Below are 19,932 nucleotides of genomic sequence, written 5' to 3'. Positions count from 1 at the left end.
TCTCCTCAAGCTGTTATCCTTGTAGCGGGCTCTAGGAAAAAGGAGATTGGAGAGTATGGCCGCTGGGTGGGGGGAGGCTGAGAATGCAGTACATGTAGTCTGGAGCAGAAAGGTCTGTGAGGCTGGACACCATTAACCCTTCATTATGGCTTTCATCTTCCTAGGCCCTGCAGCCTCCTCAGGCCTTCTTGGCCTTGCCACTTCGGTCCTGCCTGCTACCACAGTGGTCCAGACTGCTGGTCCAGGCCGCCCCTTACCTCAGAGACCTGTATCTAACCAAACCAACAGTTCTACTGACCCTACCCCTGGCCCAGCTACTGAGCCCTCAGGAGACAAAGTCTCTGGTGAGCGAAAGCCAGTTGCAACCCTTCCCAACTCTTCCACTGATGCCCTCAAGAACCTGAAAGCATTGAAAGCCACTGTCCCAGCCCTGTTGGGGGGCCAATTCCTGCCCTTCCCATTGCCCCCTGCAGGCGGGGCAGCACCACCAGCTGTCTTTGGTCCTCAGTTACAGGGGGCATACTTCCAACAGCTTTACGGCATGAAGAAGGGGCTATTTCCCATGAACCCGGTGATACCTCAGACCCTTATTGGGCTGCTCCCCAATGCCCTCCTCCAGCAACCACCCCAAGCCCCCGAGCCTACAGCCACAGCCCCTCCAAAGCCCCCCGAGCTGCCGGCTTCGGGGGAAGGGGAAAGTAGTGAGGCTGATGAGCTGCTGACAGGCAGCACTGGCATCTCCACCGTGGATGTGACTCACCGCTACTTGTGCCGCCAGTGCAAGATGGCATTTGACGGCGAGGCCCCAGCTACTGCCCACCAGAGATCCTTCTGCTTCTTTGGGCGGGGCTCTGGGGCCTCCATGCCCGCCCCATTGCGGGTGCCTATCTGCACCTACCACTGCCTGGCCTGCGAGGTGCTGCTGAGTGGGCGTGAAGCCCTAGCCTCCCATCTGCGCTCCTCAGCCCACAGGCGCAAGGCAGCCCCGCCCCCAGGAGGCCCTCCCATCACCGTTACCAACAGCGCCACTGCTGTCCCGGCTGCTGTGGCTTTTGCCAAAGAGGAAGCAAGATTACCTCACACGGACCCCAACCCAAAAACTACTACTACCTCTACACTTCTAGCTTTATAAACAGATAAACCAAGATGGGGACAAGAGAGGGCCTCAGGGTTCCCTCACCCCAACCTTCAGCTCTGCCCACCTCATGGGAGTCTGTCAATTCCCACCTTCCGTGGGCTTCACACACCCCACCTCCAGCAGAGTCCTGCCTCCTCCCCGCCCCACAAACACACTGACCCTCATTCTCAGCCCCTTGCAGATGCACCCCCACTCTGGCATACATGTCTGCTTTGTTCCCCCATTTCCCCCATTGAATTCCCAGCCCTCTTCCTTCCCTTGTAAACACATACCTTTTCCATACTACTATATTGACTGAGAAAACACCAAAAGAAAGAAAAAAAGAAAAGAAAACCCAAGGCAAAAAAGTGGGGGTGGAAAATCAACTTTGCCACCCCCTTCTTCCTGTCCCTTGTCCAGAGCACAGACCGCTCACAAACTCCAAAAACCCAGTTGGTTCCTATGGTTGGAGCCTGGGGTGGGCAAGGAGCCCATAAAACTAACCAAACGGGAGGCTGGGGGGCGGGGGGAGAAGCACCCCTGCTCCCCTCCCTCCTGCCCTCTCCTCACCTGGTGGGACCCCTAGCAGCCTGGACTCCTGGGGAAGCGGCTGCCAGAAAGCCCTCTACCAACCCACACCCCTCCCCTGGAAACTGCAGTAACTTTTTTTTCTCAAAGGCTTTAAACACAGAGGCCCTCTCAGCAGCCATGGGCCTGCCCCTCGCCCTAGCCTTGCTAAGGGCAGTCCAGCCTCCGGGGATCAGCGTTGCCCACCAATGGCAAATCCAAAGTTCTTTAAAAAAAAAAAAAAAGAAAGAAACACACCAAAATAAACAAGAGCAAGAGAGAGTGTGCACAGACACAAAAAGAGAGATGGAGAGACCAGAGGAATGAAGTAAAGAAAAACATAAACTTTGAATATACATAGAGAGAGAGAAAAAAAAAGAAAACTCTCATCAAACAAGTGTTCTTTTTGTTTTGTTTTCTCTTTGTTTTACTGTTTGTTCCCTCACTTCCCTGTTTGAGAGTTTCTGGCCATCTGAGTTCTGATGTCTCTAAGTCCTTATTGGGTACCGGGGAGCTGCAGGAGCAGAGGCAACGCAGCCTCCCGTGCTGTGTCAGGTCCCAGACAGGACTAGTAAGGTACAGATGATCTCTGTCCCCTAAGGTAAGATGTATCTGGACAGATGAGAATCCCCCCTTCTCAGCTGTCAGAAAGCCTGGCGTCCACGGAGTCCCAGGAAGTAGGGCACACTTCATGCTTAGCGCCACTGCTAGTTTCTGAAATTCCCTTTTGCCTGCCCCATTTTCTTCCCATTGACTCTCTTCCTCCCCAGAGCTCCTGGCATGTTTCTGATTGTCTGGAACCTCTTTTCCCTTTGCAGGGTCCCCTGTTCCCCATCTACTTTTCCTCCTTCTAACTTCTACCATTGCCCTCATCACCTCCGGCTCAGCCCAGCCCCTCCATTAATCAGCGTCTCCTGGAAGTGTTGCCCAAGGCCAGTTCCGGTCTGTTAGGAGGGCATAAGGGTCTAGTGAGATGTATAGGAAGGAATGTCTGAAGCACAGCAAAGTCTCTTGAGGATGCAACAGGAGAGCAGTGTCCTAGAGGAAGTCCCCCCAATGCGCATCTCAGTGCCAGTGGATAATCCTGGCAATCCCCAAATCTAGCTGGAGCGGCCCAGGATAGATGTAATAGATGTTTTATTTTAGCAAAGAAAAGCCCTCCAAATTTCCTATAACTTCCAGATATTTCATCTCTCCCCTTAACCCCGAAGAGTCCCTCCAGGCTTCCTAAGTTAGTTGCCCACTTAATACCCATCAGTCTGCCCTAGAACTTAGCTTTTGCAGAGTTCCCTGGCCTCGTGTCAACACTAGAGCAATGCTTATGTGCAGAAGGGAGATGGGGGAAGGGTCAGCTTTATTCCTTAGTTCCCACACATTCTAAATCTTAAACTCCTGCGACTTTCACTTTGAAAATTAAGAAACTCCTCACTCCAGCCAATTGAGGGTAGGATGAAACCAGTCCTGTTGATACCAAAAATGCCAGTTAACAGATGTCGACAATGGAAGAAAAGTGAGCCGCCATGGTCTGGTCCCTGACACTCTGGCGCCTCTTACAGCTACACAGACCCACATCCTTTTGTCTCACTTGTTGAAATTCTATGTATAAAAGTATTTTCTTAGCAGCATGTGTATAAGGAAAAGGGTTGGTTTTGGGTTTTGTTTTGTTTTGGATTTCTTTTTCACTCTGCTTTCTGGGAATGTGACTTATGTATAAAAGAAAGAAAGACAAAGAAAAGAAAAGGAACTTTAAAAGAAAATCTTGGTAAACATCTGCCTTGGGATAATTAGAAGTGTTGTGTTATGCATTCTAGTCTGACTAAGTTGGATTAAGTTTCAGCGAGACAGAAACTGAGCAACTACACTTTCCCAGAAGCCCCAGAGCTGCTGACAGGTCAGCGCACACCAGTCCAAAGTCTCTTAGGCCTCACTGAGCCGTGCTAATCCCTCAGACAGCAAGCAGTGTGCACTAGGGGACCTTGTGTCTGAAGGATGCTAGAGGCAACCAGCACGTCAGCAGGATCTTATGGAATCACAGATGGAAAGCAAGCACAATGGTACCTACAAGTGCTCCTGGCTGTGAAGTGAGCTGGAACTAGGCTCTCATAAGGCGGGTCCATCATGGCTTCAGATTTCTAGCCTACACCATCCTAAAGAAGCTCCCCAATACAGATCTCTTGCTCCACGTCGCCGGGAGGCAGGAGGTGTGGATGGTATTGCCTGTCTTTGCTCAAAACCTTGTAAGAGGATTGAAAGGTACTCAGCCTTCAACCAGGAAGAACGGGGGAAAAAATCTGAAGCCTTCGTAGCCAGATAAGATATGCAGCAGGATCATTGAACAAACTGGTCCTTGCCCCAAAACTCTACCCTTGGCTGAATTTACAGAAACACATAGAAGCAAGAAAGCCAAAGGTTCTAGGCATAATAGCCCAAGATGCTTCATTCTTTCTGTTCCTTCGTGTTAGAATAGGTCAAGTTCTTATCACCCTCCTATTTCAAGACAATTGCTCAGCTAGCCATTCATCCCTGTTTAGAAACAAAACATAAGGCTGGGTGTGGTAGAGGACACAGGAAGTAGAGCTCAAGGTCAGCCTACAACTTCCAGGCCAACCAGGTCTATATAGTGAGGCTGTCTATAATAATAATTAATAATAGTAATAACAATAATAACAACATATGAACAGAAGCACAGTTCTGTGTGTAATACCTAACACCCCACCAACAAAACAAGTTCATCCTGAAAAGAAACAGACCCCACCCAAGATGTCAAGATGTCTTTAGGTAGATGAATGTATACACACACACAGGCTTACACTTGCACAAGAACATGTCCTGAGATAGATAACAGCCTTCACGCCCTTAAGAAGCCATATTTTCTAGGAACTGAGGTTGTAGGTTAGCAGAAGGGCACTTGCCTGCAACCTATGCTAATTTTCCTCATGTGAATGGAGCCAGAGAAAGCTCAAATACAGCAAGTCTCAGGAAAATGGGACTACTATCAGTGTTGAACATTATCAACTTGTAGGGGAAAGGCCATAACTGATTGTCCTCTAAAGAAGAGAAGGAAGTTATATCACCCTGAAGCTGGGTGGGCCATGCTGGGACTCTACAGGAAGGCCTGGTATTGGGAAGGTGAGGAGCACATATCAGAAACCTGTAGAGCTATAAGGTCACCAGTTCTAAGAGACTGAATTAGGAAGAGAAGCCGAAAGAGAGTACTACAGCAGCAGTTACTACCAAATAAGGACAGTGGAGCCAGGAGCAAAGTGTAGATACAATACGAAAGGATGAAATAAAGAAACACTGAAAGAGGACATTTAGGGAAAGCTGGGCCAATGTCTGCCAAGTTTAAAGGAGAAAAGAACAACACCAGGAGTATGATTCTCTTTGGAGAGTCTACAACTCTTATGGAACTAGTGATCAAATCCAGGGTCCCATAGACACTAAGCAAGAGCTCTGCCACAAAGCCACGGCCTCAGTTCCACACATTACCACCTTTGATATATAAAATCACGTAGACTAAGCCAGACTCGAACTGTCTGTATAACACAGGATGATCTTGAACTCTAGGTCTTCTGGCCTCCATGTTCTGATTGCTGAAATTACAGGCATGATTTTTGTTTGTTTGTTTGTTTTTCAAGACAGGGTTTCTCAGTGTAGCCTTGTCTATCCTGGAAGTAGCCAACAGACCAGGCTGGCCTCAAACTGTAGACCGCCTGCTTCTGCCTCCCCAAGTGCTAGGATTAAAGGCTTTTGCCACCACTGCCCAGCTCAATTCATTCTTTGAGACAGGGTCTGAACTTGCTCTGTAGTGCAAACAGCTCTTAAGCTTAAGATCGTCCTGCCTCAGCCTCCTGAGCAGCTGAGGTTACAAGCCTGTGCCACTAAACCCAAGTAAAGACATTATACTTCCCAAAAGCATAACATCGAGTGACAAAATTAGAGCTCAATTGTGTGACCACCCTGTGACCTTCCTTGATACAGAAGGACCCAGCTAATCCTCTAACCAAAACACCAAACCAAAATGGAGTTGATAGCTTTATTCCCTGCCAGTATGAGATGGGTTGCCTGCAATTCCCCAGTGACAGACAGGTGTCTGGCTAGAAGTTAGTAGACACGCAGCCTGGGTGATTATAAGTAGGACAGAAAGAAGATGAACCTGTCCAAGAGTGGGGAGAGTGGAGGCAGCAATACAGCCTTATCCAGCCATACATACAGTCTTGTCAACCCCATGGCTAACATACAGATATGAGTGGTCAGCAGAGGCTCACAGATGTTGCCCCGCATCTATAACTCCATAGTCCTTTTCTCATAATGACAAACCCTGCACAATATCTTCTCCACTGACCTTGAAGAATACTGGACATATCCCACCAAACAACTCAAACCTCAGCAGCGAATCTATCTACAGATTCTGGGGTGTTTGCCAATCCTGCCATGGGTCCTGCCCTGCACACTGATGACTCTTGCTTCACAACCCAGGTCTCCAAAAGACAGATGAGTAAGATCTATCTCTCTATCACCACAAAATCCATGTAGATCTCGCAGAGACATGGAGGACATCGAGTGAGCAACACTTTTAAACTCATGGTTCTCCACAGGAAGGTTTCAGAAACATATGGCAGCCAACAATTGGAACTAGGGGGAGAAGGAAGTGGGACTTTGAAGATGCTATCGAGGAAGGGCCTCTGTGATAACTACTGTCCATTACAGTCACCATTCTAGCAGGTTACATGTGCCTAACTGGACCTCACGACCCCACGCCTTTTACCAACTGCCCTCACTTAACACACACACACATTAATCCCACAACATATATATCATCACTGTGACATGAAGGTGGTCAAGAAACAACAAAGAGAAGGAAAATTCCTATGAGACTGACTGCCCTACAAGATCAATACCATACTATAGAACAGGCTGTCCCAAAGTTTGCCCACCTGTATCATGATTTCCCGAATGTTTATAATGTATCCTAAGATACATCTAGTGGAAAAAAACCCATAATTCCAATTTCTAGAGACAGGAGGTTCACACATTCAAGATAGCCTGGGCTACAGAGTCAGCTCAAGGCCAGCCTTGAACATAGCAAGACCCCATCTCAAAATAACAGCAAAAAGGGGACATAACTCAGAGTGTTTGCCTGTCATGCACAAGTCCTTGAATCTATTCCTAGTACCGCAAATAGTAATTAATTAAATATACGTTTCTGAACCACACTCTACACCAAGTGAATCAGAAACTCCCGCTGAAATGATCTATGCTATTGACTGACAGCTATTGTCCTAACAAGCTCAGCCCCCAGTATCTCTCTGTGACCTGTCCCAGCTCTCTAGTCCCTAGGACCTACAGCAGACACTCCCACACAGCCACTAGCTTCACTTTGGACTTTTTTGTCTCTTTAGAGCTGAGGTTTGAACCCAAGACTTCACACATGCTAGGCAAGTGCTCTGCCACTAAGCTATACCCAAACCAAATGTTTTGGGTTTCTTTCCTCCTCAGATGTAGCATCTTCATGACCTTGACACACTTTTAAGCTTCCAACCTACTAGAATCTGATGGTATCATGTGTTTATAGTGGCTTTTATCTAACAGAAAACAGTTCTTAAACACTATCCACTTACCATGTTGACTGAAGACCTCCTGTTTTCTTTTCTCCTGGGGAAATTTTGCCTCTTCTGAAGTTGTCATCTGCCTCCAGAGATGTTGACATCAGAACTCCCCCCAGCCCAGGGCAGCTCTGCCCTGCACAGGTAGCAAAGCCCTGCTTACTTCTCATGAACTGGCCTTATCTCTGAGAGCCATCCCCTTTGACTTTACCCAAAGCCAAATTTTCCTTCAGATCTTCCAGGCTGATGGCTAACAACCTCTGCCTACCAGGAATGAGGGAAGTCCAGTGCTACCGAAGTCTTGCAGAGGGCAGCTTGAGGTTAAATTGTTCGGGGGCTGGTGTATGTCATCACAGATAACGGAGAGTGTCCTCCACAGAGTCATCTTCTCTCCCACTGCCATTGTTGGGCCATGGTCCTCCCTTCCAAGAGTAGATTTCAAAGACAGAAATTAATCCAGTCCTATTTGGTGTGCCATTGAGAAATCTCTAAACATAAACTCTTAGCGTCTTTGTATAAGTCCCAGATGCCTTTGTCTTCCCGCCACCACCACCACCACACCTCTCTCCACTTCTAGAGTGCCTCTTATCCTTCTAGGACCGTTTTAAACAAAAGGACAAGGAACCAATTCATCTCAACCATGAGAGAGCAGGAAATACATATGTAAGGCCTAGCCCACTCCCTACCAGTGAAGCCCAAGGGGCAGCATAGCTGCCAAGCCTTTCCCCAGGCCTTTTTCACACTCTGGTGTCTTTCTGCCCTAACTGCAGAGAGAAGTACACGCCCACTGTGGCTGTGAATGGCGTCCTTATCCCTCCTTACTCTAGATGGCTTTTGCATGGCTGCTCAAACAGTGTGGTGCCCACTCAACCCCCTTATTGGAATTAGTCAAGGGAGGAGTTGAGGGTCCAGTTTGGAGAAGAGCAGAGGGGAGATGTTCTAGTGAATACTGGCTTTATTCCCTCTGTGAAGGGCAGCGTCATGTGCCACTTTACAACACGGAGCTCCACCCAGCGCATGTGCCCATGACCCCTCTCCCTCATTGCCGCCAAGCGGTATCATGAGCAACTTTCGAGGCTTTGGGTTTGCCGCAGTGCCAGAATCTGAGTCACTGGTCACATGCCAGCACAACACTGCCAAGTGTGGCGGCATCTACTTGGTTGGGTGCCAAGCAGAAGGACCCAGATGGTGATGATGAAAGGGGGGAGGCAAAAGAAAGGCGGGGGAGGAGAGGGAGGCACCAGGGAGAAAAAAATCAGCCACACTTGTAAGAGTGGACAGTACAAACAGGATCCACAAAAGGGGACCCTTCCCGTTTCACAGCTCAGCTTCACACGCAGCCCCTTCCCTCCCCCAACACCTGCAATGCTGGGGACATACAGACCAGGCTAGAGGGTACGGCCATCTTCAGTGGGGAAATGACTGGAGGCCAGGAGGACGGTCAGGGCTCTCCATTCTTCATCCTTGGGGTCTTAGTCATGGCCTGCTTCCTCCATTGTATCCTTGTGCGGTACTCCATCTGTCCTTCATCTCTCCATGCCTAAGAAGTGATGAGAAGGAGGACCTGGCAGGGAAAAAAAAAAAAAAAAACAGTCTATTCTCCCAAATGAAACACCCTTCATCTTCACTATCTAACTCCTGGCAGGACAGCCTTCCCAACCACATTGAGAGGGTCACTGTCACCCTTCCCAATCCACACAACACCACAGCCATGCCAGGCTCCATGGGCAGCACCACTTTCCCTGTTGTCTTCTTCAGTGTTCTCTCACAAAAAGGCCCCACGGCCAGCCCAGACGAGTCCTCCCTGGGTAGTAGTGGCACAGTCCCTCCTCCTACCCCTTCCAGTTTTTCCTGGCACTTCCCCATCTACTCTCTCCACTCTCAGACAGGAGCAGAGGTAACTCCTTCCTTCTCCACACACTTCTCAGAGCCCTAGGGGGGCAGCGGCATCAGCAGCCAGTCCTTCCTTCCTCTCTACCTCCTCGTCCCCTTAGTTCCTGTAACCCCAGACCTGGCACAAGCCTACAGTTGTGATGCCAACAGCTCTTGTGTGCCGCATCTTCCCCCCAGAGCACAAGGACTCCTGTCGCTGCCCCCTCCACTTGTCCCCTCCCATCTCCATGGGCACAAGGGTGGCAGCTGCAGTGCCAATGCCTGCAACCATACAGCATGAAGCAACTCGTGCACCCTCTTCTCCCCTCCGAGGCCCCGCGCTTCTCCCTCTTTATTCCACTCCATCCTTCTGTCCTTCTAGTTGGATGCTACAGTGGCAACCACAATGCCAACCCCCACCCATGCCCAGGAGGCTCACATACAACACATGCGTATGCGTACATGTACATGCGCGCGCACACACACACATACACACACGGCCCCATGAGTGCCAGGCAGCGGTGGCAGACACACAGCAACGCAGTGACTGGTACCCGAGGAGGCAGCCAGATTCGGCACCTGATCCAGCACCCATTTGGGATTGGGTGGTAGGCAGGCAGGCGAAGGGGTGATGGAGGCAGGCGATGGCCTTAGGTTGGCAGCCGATGGAGCTAGGAGAATGGAGGGAACAGATGCTCTTTGCCCAGCCTCCCTCCCTCTCTCTCCCTGAGATCAGTGCCAAGCTGGGGGGATGGGGAGAGGGGAAGATGGGGGAAGGGTGGCATTTGGAGAGCTGGCAGGCGGGGGAAGCTGGGTCCGCCCAAGCTGGGCAGTGCCGGCACTGGCTGCCGCCTCTCCACTCTGCCATCTGTCTCGCTTCTCTCCCCACCCCCTTTCTCTCTTTCTCTTTCTCTTTTTCTCTCTTTCTCCTTCATCCATAGTGAAATGAAAAGAGGAAGACAGAGTCCTCATTCCACCCATCCCAACCTCTGTACCACCCCCGTCTTTCTCCCCACAACTCACCATACCATACCATCACCAAGTCATCTGTGCTCTCTCCTTCTGGCTCGGTCACCTTCTTTCACTCGCCTTCACCCTCATGCCAAAACAGGTGCAATTTAAATATATATATATATATATATATATATGTATATATATATATGTACATTTTATAAATATGTGTATGTATATATACACACACACACACACACACACACACATATATATATATACATTAAAAGGCAACTTAAAATGAAAACTATTTTCTTTGGAATGCCCTGTTCTTCAGAGTCTAGGTCCTCGGTGCCAATATTTATGTGGCAGGCAGAGGGAGGGGACCCTGTCCTCAGCTGGTGCCCATGAATCCCATGCCAGGGAGGAGGGGTGGCTGGGGTGGGGCGGGGGTGGGGTGGGGTACCGGGAGAGCTTTCTTCTTTCTGCGCCTCTGGTTGTTTCTTTCTTTCTTTCTTTCTTTCTTTCTTTCTTTCTTTCTTTCTTTCTTTCTTTCTTTCTTTCTTTCTTTCTTTCTTTCTTTTTTTTTTCGTACTCTTCCACTTCCGGAGTAGATTCAAATAGATCTAGAGTCCTCCCCACCCCCAGCCCCCCCAGCCCCCCAGCCCTGGTCCCCACCCCAGCCCCTCAGCCCTGGTTCCTAGGGCCCCTGCATCCTTCTCGCCCCGCTTTTGATTTTATTCCTCGATCACCCTTTCCGGTTTTGTGTGTGTACGTGTGCGTGCGTGCAAGTGTGCTTGCATCCATGGCAGTGGGCACCGTGCCAACCACCACACTGCCATCTGCGATGCCTTCTGCAGCCTTGGCTACTTCTCTCTGCCACCTTCAGCTCGCACCCCCCACACCCCTCCCAGCATCCTGGCTCCCCACCTCCAGTCCCCAATCATTAATTAGCTACTGAATTAATTAAATCGTGAATGCTAATTAACATTCCTACAGGGCAGGCTGCCAGGCTGGGGGCAGAGGGAATGGAAAGGCAAGGGGAGATCTGGAGGCAGAGAGGGAGCCTGTCTGCTTAGAACAGAGGAGACAGGAGGAACCCAAAGGAGGGATGAAGGAGAAAGAAGGCAAGGTGGTGAAGACAGGGCAGAGCTGCAGGTAGAGGGACTGGCATGGAGATGGGGTGTTAGACACGGAGATGCAAGTGAATGACACTCCTTCCTACACAAGTGAGATGACACCCATTGTCAACACACTAACCTCTGTCCCAACCACAGGCCAGCTCAGAGCCTCGCACAAGGGACTCTGACAGTGGCATAGCTCAGTGGATAAATGTGCTTGCTGCCAAACAGAACAAGAAGGGTTCAGTCTCTGAGAACCATGGGGTGATAGGAGAGAATGGACCCCAGCAAGTGTCCTTTGGCCTCCATGTGTACACCACAACATATGTGCCCATGTGCATGTGCGCATGCACACACGCATAAATAAATGTAATATAACAAAGGAAAGAAAAGGATGCACGGTGGTGGCATGTGCCACTCAGCACTTGGGAGGCAGAGGCAGGAGAATCTCTGAGTTCAAGGCCAGCTTGGATTACAGAGCAAATTCCAGGACAGCCAAGACAGAGAAACCCTGTCTTGAAAAACCAAAAAAATAATACAAAGGGAAAAAAAAGGAAGGAAGAAAAGAAGGAAGGAAAAAAGGAAGGAAGGAAGGAAGGAAGGAAGGAAGGAAGGAAGGAAGGAAGGAAGGAAGGAAAGAAGGAAGGAGAAAGGGGGGGGTTCAAATCAGTATCAAGAGCTACGATGTGTCTGCCTGACATTGACCCTCAGACCTGATCAGAAGAAAGTCCTGGGCTCCACAAGGCCTGTGTCGTCCTCTTCTGGCTGCCATAGGCACCAGGCATACACATGGTGCACATACACACATGCAGACAAAGAACTCACAAGCATAAAAATCAATACATCTTTAATCTCACTATTATTATTATTAGTGTAGTGGTTCACTGTCTCTGTCTTTGGACACACACCAGAAGACGGCATCAGATCCCATCACAGATGGTTGTGAGCCATCATGTAGATGCTGGGAGTTGAACTCAGGACCTGTGGAAGAGCAGTCAGTGCTCTTTACCTTTGAGTCAGTCCTCAAATCAATAAATCTTTTAAAAACAAGTGACATTTAAAACAATAGCAACAACAATACTGTTAACAGTGTTTTACCTACCTATTCTCAAACTCATGGGACCCCGTGTGTGTGTGTGTGTGTGTGTGTGTGTGTGTGTGTGTGATGTTTAGAGACCAGAGAACGCCTTGAGGGAATCAGTTCTCTCCTTCCACCATGGATCCTTGGGATGGAACTCAGGTTGTTAGGTTGGGCAACAAGCACCTTTACTTGCTGAGCCAACTCACTAACCCTCTTTGTTTCTTTTCTTGAGACAGGGTCTTGTTATGTAGTCCAGGCTGACCTCAAACTCAGTATGTAGCCCAGGCTGTCCATAAACTCACGGCAATTCTCCTCCTCCTCTTTTTCCTCTTCTTCCTCCTCCTCCTCCAGCTCTGAGGATTGAACCCATGGCCTCACCTATGTTATATAAATGCTCTGCCATAAGTTATACCTGCAGCCCTTAATTTTCCTTTCTTCCCACAAAGAAGTCTGTTTTGTGGAAAGTACCAACAAACGGTCAGGAGAGGCTGGCAGAAGGAGACCCACTGTCTCAAGGTGAAGAGGATTCTTGTTTCTTTGGGTTTTGTTGTTGTTGTTGTTGTTTTGGTTTGTTTGTTTGTTTTTGGGTTTTTGCTTGTTTTGTTTTTGTTTTTTGGTTTTTTGTTTGTTTGTTTGTTTGTTTGTTTGTTTTGAGACAAGGTCTGTCCATGTAGCCCTGAGTATCCTGGAACTATGTAGACAAGGCTGGCCTCAAATTGGAAGAGACCTACCAGCCTCTGCCTCCCTAGTGCGGGGTGGGGGGCAGTGCCATGCCACTACCATGTGCCACTACCACCACCATCACCACCATCACCACCCCCCCATCCCCTACCCCCTACTCCCAGTTTGGTAAAGAGGATTTTTTTCCTTTTTTTTTTTTAAAGATTTTTCTTTATTATTATATGTAAATACACTGTAGCTGTCTTTAGACACACCAGTAGAGGACGTCAGGTCTCATTACAGATGGTTGTAAGCCACCATGTGGTTGCAAAGAGCAGTCAGTGCTCTTAACCTGCTGAGCCATCACACCAGCCCCTGGTGAAGAGGATTCTAAGGCTCTATAAAGGAACAGCACAGGGCTCCGTTGTTCAGATGTAAAGCAGAGGCACCAAGCCAGATCCCATTGAAGCCTGTCACTCTCTAGAATTACAGTGACTTAGGGCTACTTCTGCTGTGACAAGGCACCTTAGCCAAAGACACTTGGGGAGAAAAGGATTTCTTTGGCTTACATTTCCACATCATAGTTCATCATCAAAGGACATAAGGGCAGGAACTCAAGCAGGGGCAGAAATCTAGAGGCAGGAGCTGCTGCAGAGGCCATGGAGGGGTGCTATTCACTGGCTTGATCCAGAAATCTAGAGGCAGGAGCTGCTGCAGAGGCCATGGAGGGGTGCTATTCACTGGCTTGTTCCACATGGCTTGCTCAGCCTGTTTTCTTACAGAACCCAAGACCACCAGCAGCCTAGGGATGGTACCACCCACAGTGGAGCGGACCCTCCCTCATCAATTACTAATTAAGAAAATGCCTTACAGGTCTCCCTTCAGCCGGATCTTGTAGTCATTTTCTCAATTGAGGTTCCTTCCTCTCTGATGATTCTAGCTTGTGTCAAGTCGACATAAGAATTAGCCAGCACCGGGCAGTGATGGCACATGCCTTTAATCCCAGCACTTAGGAGGCAGATCTCTGAGTTCGAGGCCAGTCTGGTCTATAGAGTGAGTTCCAGAACAGCCAGGGCTACACAGAGAAACCCTGTCTCAAAAAACAAAAAACAACAACAAAAAAAGAATTAGCCAGCACAGACAGACCAACACTTTCAGAGGACAGAGTCCTTAGCAACCATCAGGTTTAACAGAGTCAGCTGGGAATCTGGGTGGGTATTGCTTGACCTCAGTGACCTCAGCCTCAGGAGAGAGTTTGTCAATTACACACAGCTCCTGAGAGGCTCCACAGCCCCTCTTTTTTCTGGCCTGCCCTTAACTTCCCTTGCTTTTGGACCCCACAGCGTCTGGGGGCTTCAGGAGACTACCCCACACGCCTTGAGTGTGTTAGGCTGTAACAGCAGCTTGTGCTTCACACAGTGCCCCCAAATGTCCTGGACATCCTGACCTAGAACTTTGTTCTAGCTCTCTGCGACCTCTCTTCTGGAATGGCTCATACTATACCTCTATCCTCTACCCCAACCTCAAGCCCACAGTATCTGAGACTCCAGACGTGTTCATACCAATTTCCCTTTCTCTATTCACTTTGCTAAATCCCTGAGGCCATTTCACCTCTGTGTCACTGACCTCAGGATTCAACAACCCCGCCCCCACCCCGTGTGAGTGCGAGAGTGTGTGTGTGTGTGTGTGTGTGTGTGTGTGTGTGTGTGTGTGTGTGTGTGTTTGCCTGCCTGCATGCATGTGTATCATGTGTGTCCCAGTTCCCAAAGAAACCAGAATGGCATTGGATCCTCTGGGACTGGAGTTGCGGACAATTACAAGCTGCCACGCTGGGAATCAAACCTGGGACCTCTGCAAAAGCAGGAAGTGCTCTAACCCACAGAGCCATCCCTCCAGCCAGAAGACGTTTTATGTCAGCTGGGACATGTGACCCACTGGCACAAAGAGACACTAAGCCAGGCCTCTGTCAGCTTCGGAACATCACTCTCATGAAGACCCAATTCCGTACAGCTCATCTTTTCTTGGCCCATTCATGGATAAAGGGGGACAAAGTGAAGTCCCTTTCTCAGAAGTGAGAGAAAAGAAATTAGAAACTAGAAATTCTCACAGGATACAGTTGTTTGTTCTACACACACACACACACACACACACACACACACGAAAAAAAATGGGTGTTATACCTAGCTACTTACAGTCTACCATGTCTGGATAGTTTCTCTGAGCACCGTGTAAAATGGAGGACTCTCTTTTCTTAGTGGGGCTTCCATTTCTCTGCCTGATCTGGGGATCCTGACCCATAATCTTCTACCTGAAGAGGAATGTCACATAGTCCTTGGCAAACCTACAAGTTCAGCTTCCTCTTTCCCACTAAGCCTGCCCAGCAAGTACCTGGGATTCCTAGAATACCTATCTCTCCATATGAATAGGCATTCACAGGACTTTAAACTCCAGCCAACTGTTTCATTCAACCTGAAAATGCCTTCTCACTCTCCAAAGTTCATATATAGTCCCTGGGTCACCCCGATAAAGACATGAGTGCAAGCTAAGAGCAGCTAGGAGAGCTGTTTCATTAACATCCTTGAAGAGCACTCATACCAAGATGGGGGCATGATAGTCTAGGGCTCTACCACTAACCACAACCCAAACCTCAGGACAGAGTTTTAAAGAAAGCTATCTGCTAAATTATTCCTTTTCCTGTGAATGAGAAGGCAAAACTCTAGCTCACTGGAATCGTGGATTCCAACCCAGTTCACCTTCCCTTCCAGAGTCTATTCTACCTCTCAGGCACCTCAGCACAGAGCCATTGTCAGTAGCAGAGGCATTACAGAGCTACGGTACACACGATGGCTATGGAATTATCAAATTACCCTGTGAAGCCTGGCCAGCTCCCTACAATAGTAGCAGTCAGCTATACAATTCAAACTGATAAACTGGATATTGTCTTCTGGAACCAGCACTCTGCCTAACAAGTATTCTCTTTTTTGTTTGTTTGTTTTGTTTTGGGGTTGGTGAGGTTTTTTTGGTTTTTTTTTTTTTTTTTTTTTTTTGTTTTTTTTTTGTTTTTTTTTTTTGAGACAGGGTTTCTCTGTGTAGCCCTGGCTGTCCTGGAACTCACTCTGTAGACCAGGCTGGCCTCGAACTCAGAGATCTGCCTGCCTCTGCCTCCCAAGTACTGGGATTAAAGGCATGTGTCACTATGCCCGGCCTAACTAGTATTCTCTAAGCTTCCTATCAGCATCGGCGAGGAAGGAGAGGCTGGCAAGGGATGAGCATCTAGAGTGAGGCACAGGGGCCAAACAGAGGAATGGAAAGTACTCAGTGCCCATTACTTCTAGAGGTTCCCAACATGAACTACCTACTTTCACCCTCCCACCCAGATGTGCACCCATGTTAGGGCCTTTGTACTTTGATATTTCCTATATAACTGCACAGCCGGCCACTGGCCTTCCCGGTCTTTGTTGGCTGTGATGGGTATTCTTGGTTATCAACTTGACCACATTTGGGATGAACAACAAAATCCAGAATGGAGGGCACACCTGTGAGGTTTTTTTTTTTTTTTTTTTTTCTTGTTTTTCTGCATGACAGGAGGGCTACTGGGTTTGCTGGTTGCACTTCTAATCTGGTAAATATACTTCTAGTTCATGAAGATGGGAGGTGGGAGGACATACCTTTAATCTGGGGCATGTATTCTGCTGGAAGCCAATATACAAGGACCCTGAAGAAGAAAGCACTTGCTCTTTGCCTACTTGCTCTTGCCTTATTAGCAAGTTCATTCCTTTACTGGTGTTACAGCCTACTTCTTTGGGATTCTAGCATCTATAGAAGACCAACTGTGGCATCTAGCCTTGTGGACCGAGCAACTTGTGGATTCTTGGATCTTCTGTTTATAGCCTGCTGTTGTTGGATTTGTTGGTCAATAGCCTGTAAGTCATCGTAATAAATCCCCCTGTATGTGTGTGTGTGTGTGTGTGGAGAGGGAGAGAGAAAGAGAGAGAGAGAGAGAGAGAGAGAGAGAGAGAGAGAGAGAGAGAGAGAGATTCATTCTATAAGTTCTGCTACTGTCTGCCTTCAGTTTCACTGGTGGTAGGTGTGCTACGAGGGTGAAGTTCTTTGCTTTGTTTGCTGGTGTAACCCCAAGTACCAATAGTTCTTGTTACAGGAGGTACCCAATAAACGTTTACTAAATGAACAAAGCCCAGGCTGTGATGTGTCACCTTCGGACGGACCAAGCTGTTTAGTTCATTATTTGGTGTTGGAAGCAAAGAGATAGAGGAGTGATCACTTCAGGATTCAGTTTTCTAGAAAGATGGATGGTTAGAAAATGCCCTATACCCTCCTCTGTCTTCACCAAAGCTTCAAAACTATGCCCACCAGGAGACCCTGGAAAATGAAGAGAGTATTTCCTGATGAACCTTAGCCTCCTACTCAACTTGTGTTCCTTGCGGGTGCTTACTCTGTCACAGACTTCAGCCTTCAACTCTGGGTCAGGCTAAGAACACAATGTCCAGAACCAAGGAGCTTTAACATAAGCATTAAGAAAAACCTGATGCCTGGAGGCAGAGCACAGCTTTAAGCCCAGCACTCTGGAGACGGAGACAGATCTCTCTCTGAGTTCAAGGCCAGTCTGGGCTACAGATAGAGTTCCAGGACAGCCAGGGCTACACAGAGAATTGTCTTAAAAAACACCAATCACCAGGCTCACATATGATATATATATCATATATACACATGATGCTCTCTTCTATCATGCAGATGAGCATGTAAGACACAGCCCTCGGGAGCTGGTGAGATGGCTCAGTGTGTAAGAGCACCTGACTGCTCTTCTGAAGGTCCGGAGTTCAAATCCCAGCAACCACATGGTGGCTCACAACCATCCGTAAAGAGATCTGACTCCCTCTTCTGGAGTGTTTGAAGACAGCTACAGTGTACTTACATATAATAAATAAATAAATCTAAAAAAAAAAAGACACAGCCCTCATACATAAATTAAACAAATCTTAGAAGTTGACAAAGTGGAAGAAGCCACTGCCATGGAGCAAACTTGGTATGGATCAACCTGCCACCCCAGATGACTCTGTGCCTTGTAATATTCTGACAGCATCATTCAGAAATGTAGTGCTGAGCTTAAATTAACTATCTTGTCTTAGAAAGCAGGCAGTTAAAAATGAGCACACCCTTCCTTCCAGCACTTGGGAGGCAGAGGCAGATGGATCTCTGAGTTTGAGGCTAGCCTGGTCTAGAGAGTGAGTTCCAGGACAGCCAGGGCTACACAGAGAAACCCTGTCTCAAAACAACAATAAAAAGTGTATTCCCTCCATTCATTTTCTACGAAGAAAGCTGGCATAAATGAGGGGAGCAGGCTGGGCCTGGCCTGTGCTGGAAGCCCTCCAAGTGCCAGGCATAGCACAGGCTTTCCCTCAGACAGTGTTAGTGGACAAAGTGGAAGGGACCCAATATCCCAACCATGGAGCTTGCTGCTGTACAGGTAACCACTACTCTCCAGGAATAAGAAGTCCTTAAAGGGACAAAGCAACACACATCCACCATTCAGATCACAGTAGGTGGAGAGACTCCAGAACTTTCTAAGACAGAGGCCTGGAAGAAGGAAAACAAGCCAGGGAGAAGAGGGTTATCAAGATGTCCCAAGGTGGGCTGGAGAGATGGCACAGTGGTTAAGAGCACTGACTGCTCTTCTGAAGGTCCTGAGTTCAAATCCCTGGACCAGAGATTGAAATGGTGGGGCCCAGGGCCTCACCCTCCATGAGGTAAGCCCATAACTGCTTGTCACTTGAAGTCTCCAAAGACCAGCTTCATTTCCTTCAGCATTAGAAATTATAATAGTTATAATAATTATAATGCACCTTTTATTGTGCATTTTGTCTACATCAGGAACATAACTAATCTAGTCAATGGTCCTGTGAAACGGGAGCTGTTCTTCTGCCCATCTTACATATGGAGAAATTGAGGCAGAGAGGTTCACCACTGAGAGAAACAGACGAGACACTGACCAGGTCATCTGAGCTCAGGAGCCCAGTTTTGCTTCTTTGTGTCTCCCAGGCTGGCCCAAAGTCTAGATCCCCCTGCCTCACCTACGAAGTGCTGGAATGAACATGTCTGTAGCATCATGCCACCCTTTTACCTACAGTGCTTACTCACTCTGGGCCTAGAGACAGAAACTTTGTTGCCCAAATTAGCAAACCCAAGGCTAGCTCTAAATATCCCCAGTTCCAGGACTTTATAGTGTAGTGTAGTGAGAATTTTTGGAAAGTTTGATTTCTTTAAAAAACACAGAAATATAAGAATGGCTTCATTTTAACCCCAGGTGTGGGCTATGAGGCTGTTTCAGATTGTCCACAGCAGCTGATTATGGTTTGCCTCATGCTCTAACAAGGGCATAGTTTCGCCAGCTGCAGATAGTCTCTGCAATTGTGTGACCTTTGGAATTCTGGGGACTTTTAAGAGGGTGCATAAGTACTAGGGCCTTGAGAGGCAAGGTGGATTGTTGGTTGGTTGGTTGGTTGGTGTTTGTTGTTGTTGGTCACTGTTGGTTGCAGTTTGTTAAGTAGTCGTGCACAAAGAAGAAACAAGAAGTATCCTGACAGTGTAGATCAAAATTGCCCCAAGGAAGACCGGGCGTGGTGGCGCACGCCTTTAATCCCAGCACTCGGGAGGCAGAGGCAGGTGGATTTCTGAGTTCGAGGCCAGCCTGATCTACAAAGTGAGCTCCAGGACAGCCAGGGCTATACAGAGAAACCCTGTCTCGAAAAACCAAAAAAAAAAAAAAAAAAAAAAAAATTGCCCCAAGGAACCTGACACCCCTAATCAGCAGGAAGTACTCTAAAGTCACCCCCTTTCCAACCCCTGACTTTACTCAGAGGTCTCTTTCCTTTGCTCTCTATCCTTGTTCTTTCTTATCTAGTGTTAGTTGAAAGGGTGGGGAAAGGGTGGAAGAAAGAA

General features: G+C 48.1%; 1 protein-coding gene across 5 annotated transcripts in view; it reads left to right on the top strand.

Annotated features, from left to right (window-relative positions):
* The window catches only part of Zfhx2 (zinc finger homeobox 2), a 32,114-nt gene extending 28,646 nt beyond the window's left edge, over positions 1 to 3,468 (top strand). For 4 of the 5 annotated variants that reach the window (XM_017316015.2, XM_030247796.1, XM_011245060.3 and 1 more), the window contains exon 10: positions 165 to 3,468. In XM_017316015.2, coding sequence (XP_017171504.1) covers positions 165 to 1,132 — 968 coding nt within the window. In that variant the 3' untranslated portion in view covers positions 1,133 to 3,468. The remainder of the gene's footprint in view (positions 1 to 164) is intronic. The other variant, NM_001039198.1, reaches the window with a different exon arrangement.
* Positions 3,469 to 19,932: the final 16,464 nt, after the last annotated feature.

The sequence above is a fragment of the Mus musculus genome, chromosome 14, assembly GCF_000001635.26.
Source record: "Mus musculus strain C57BL/6J chromosome 14, GRCm38.p6 C57BL/6J".
NCBI lineage: Eukaryota > Metazoa > Chordata > Mammalia > Rodentia > Muridae > Mus > Mus musculus.
The sequence above is the reverse complement of the archived record's forward strand: the minus strand, read 5'-3'. Positions and strand labels throughout refer to the sequence as shown.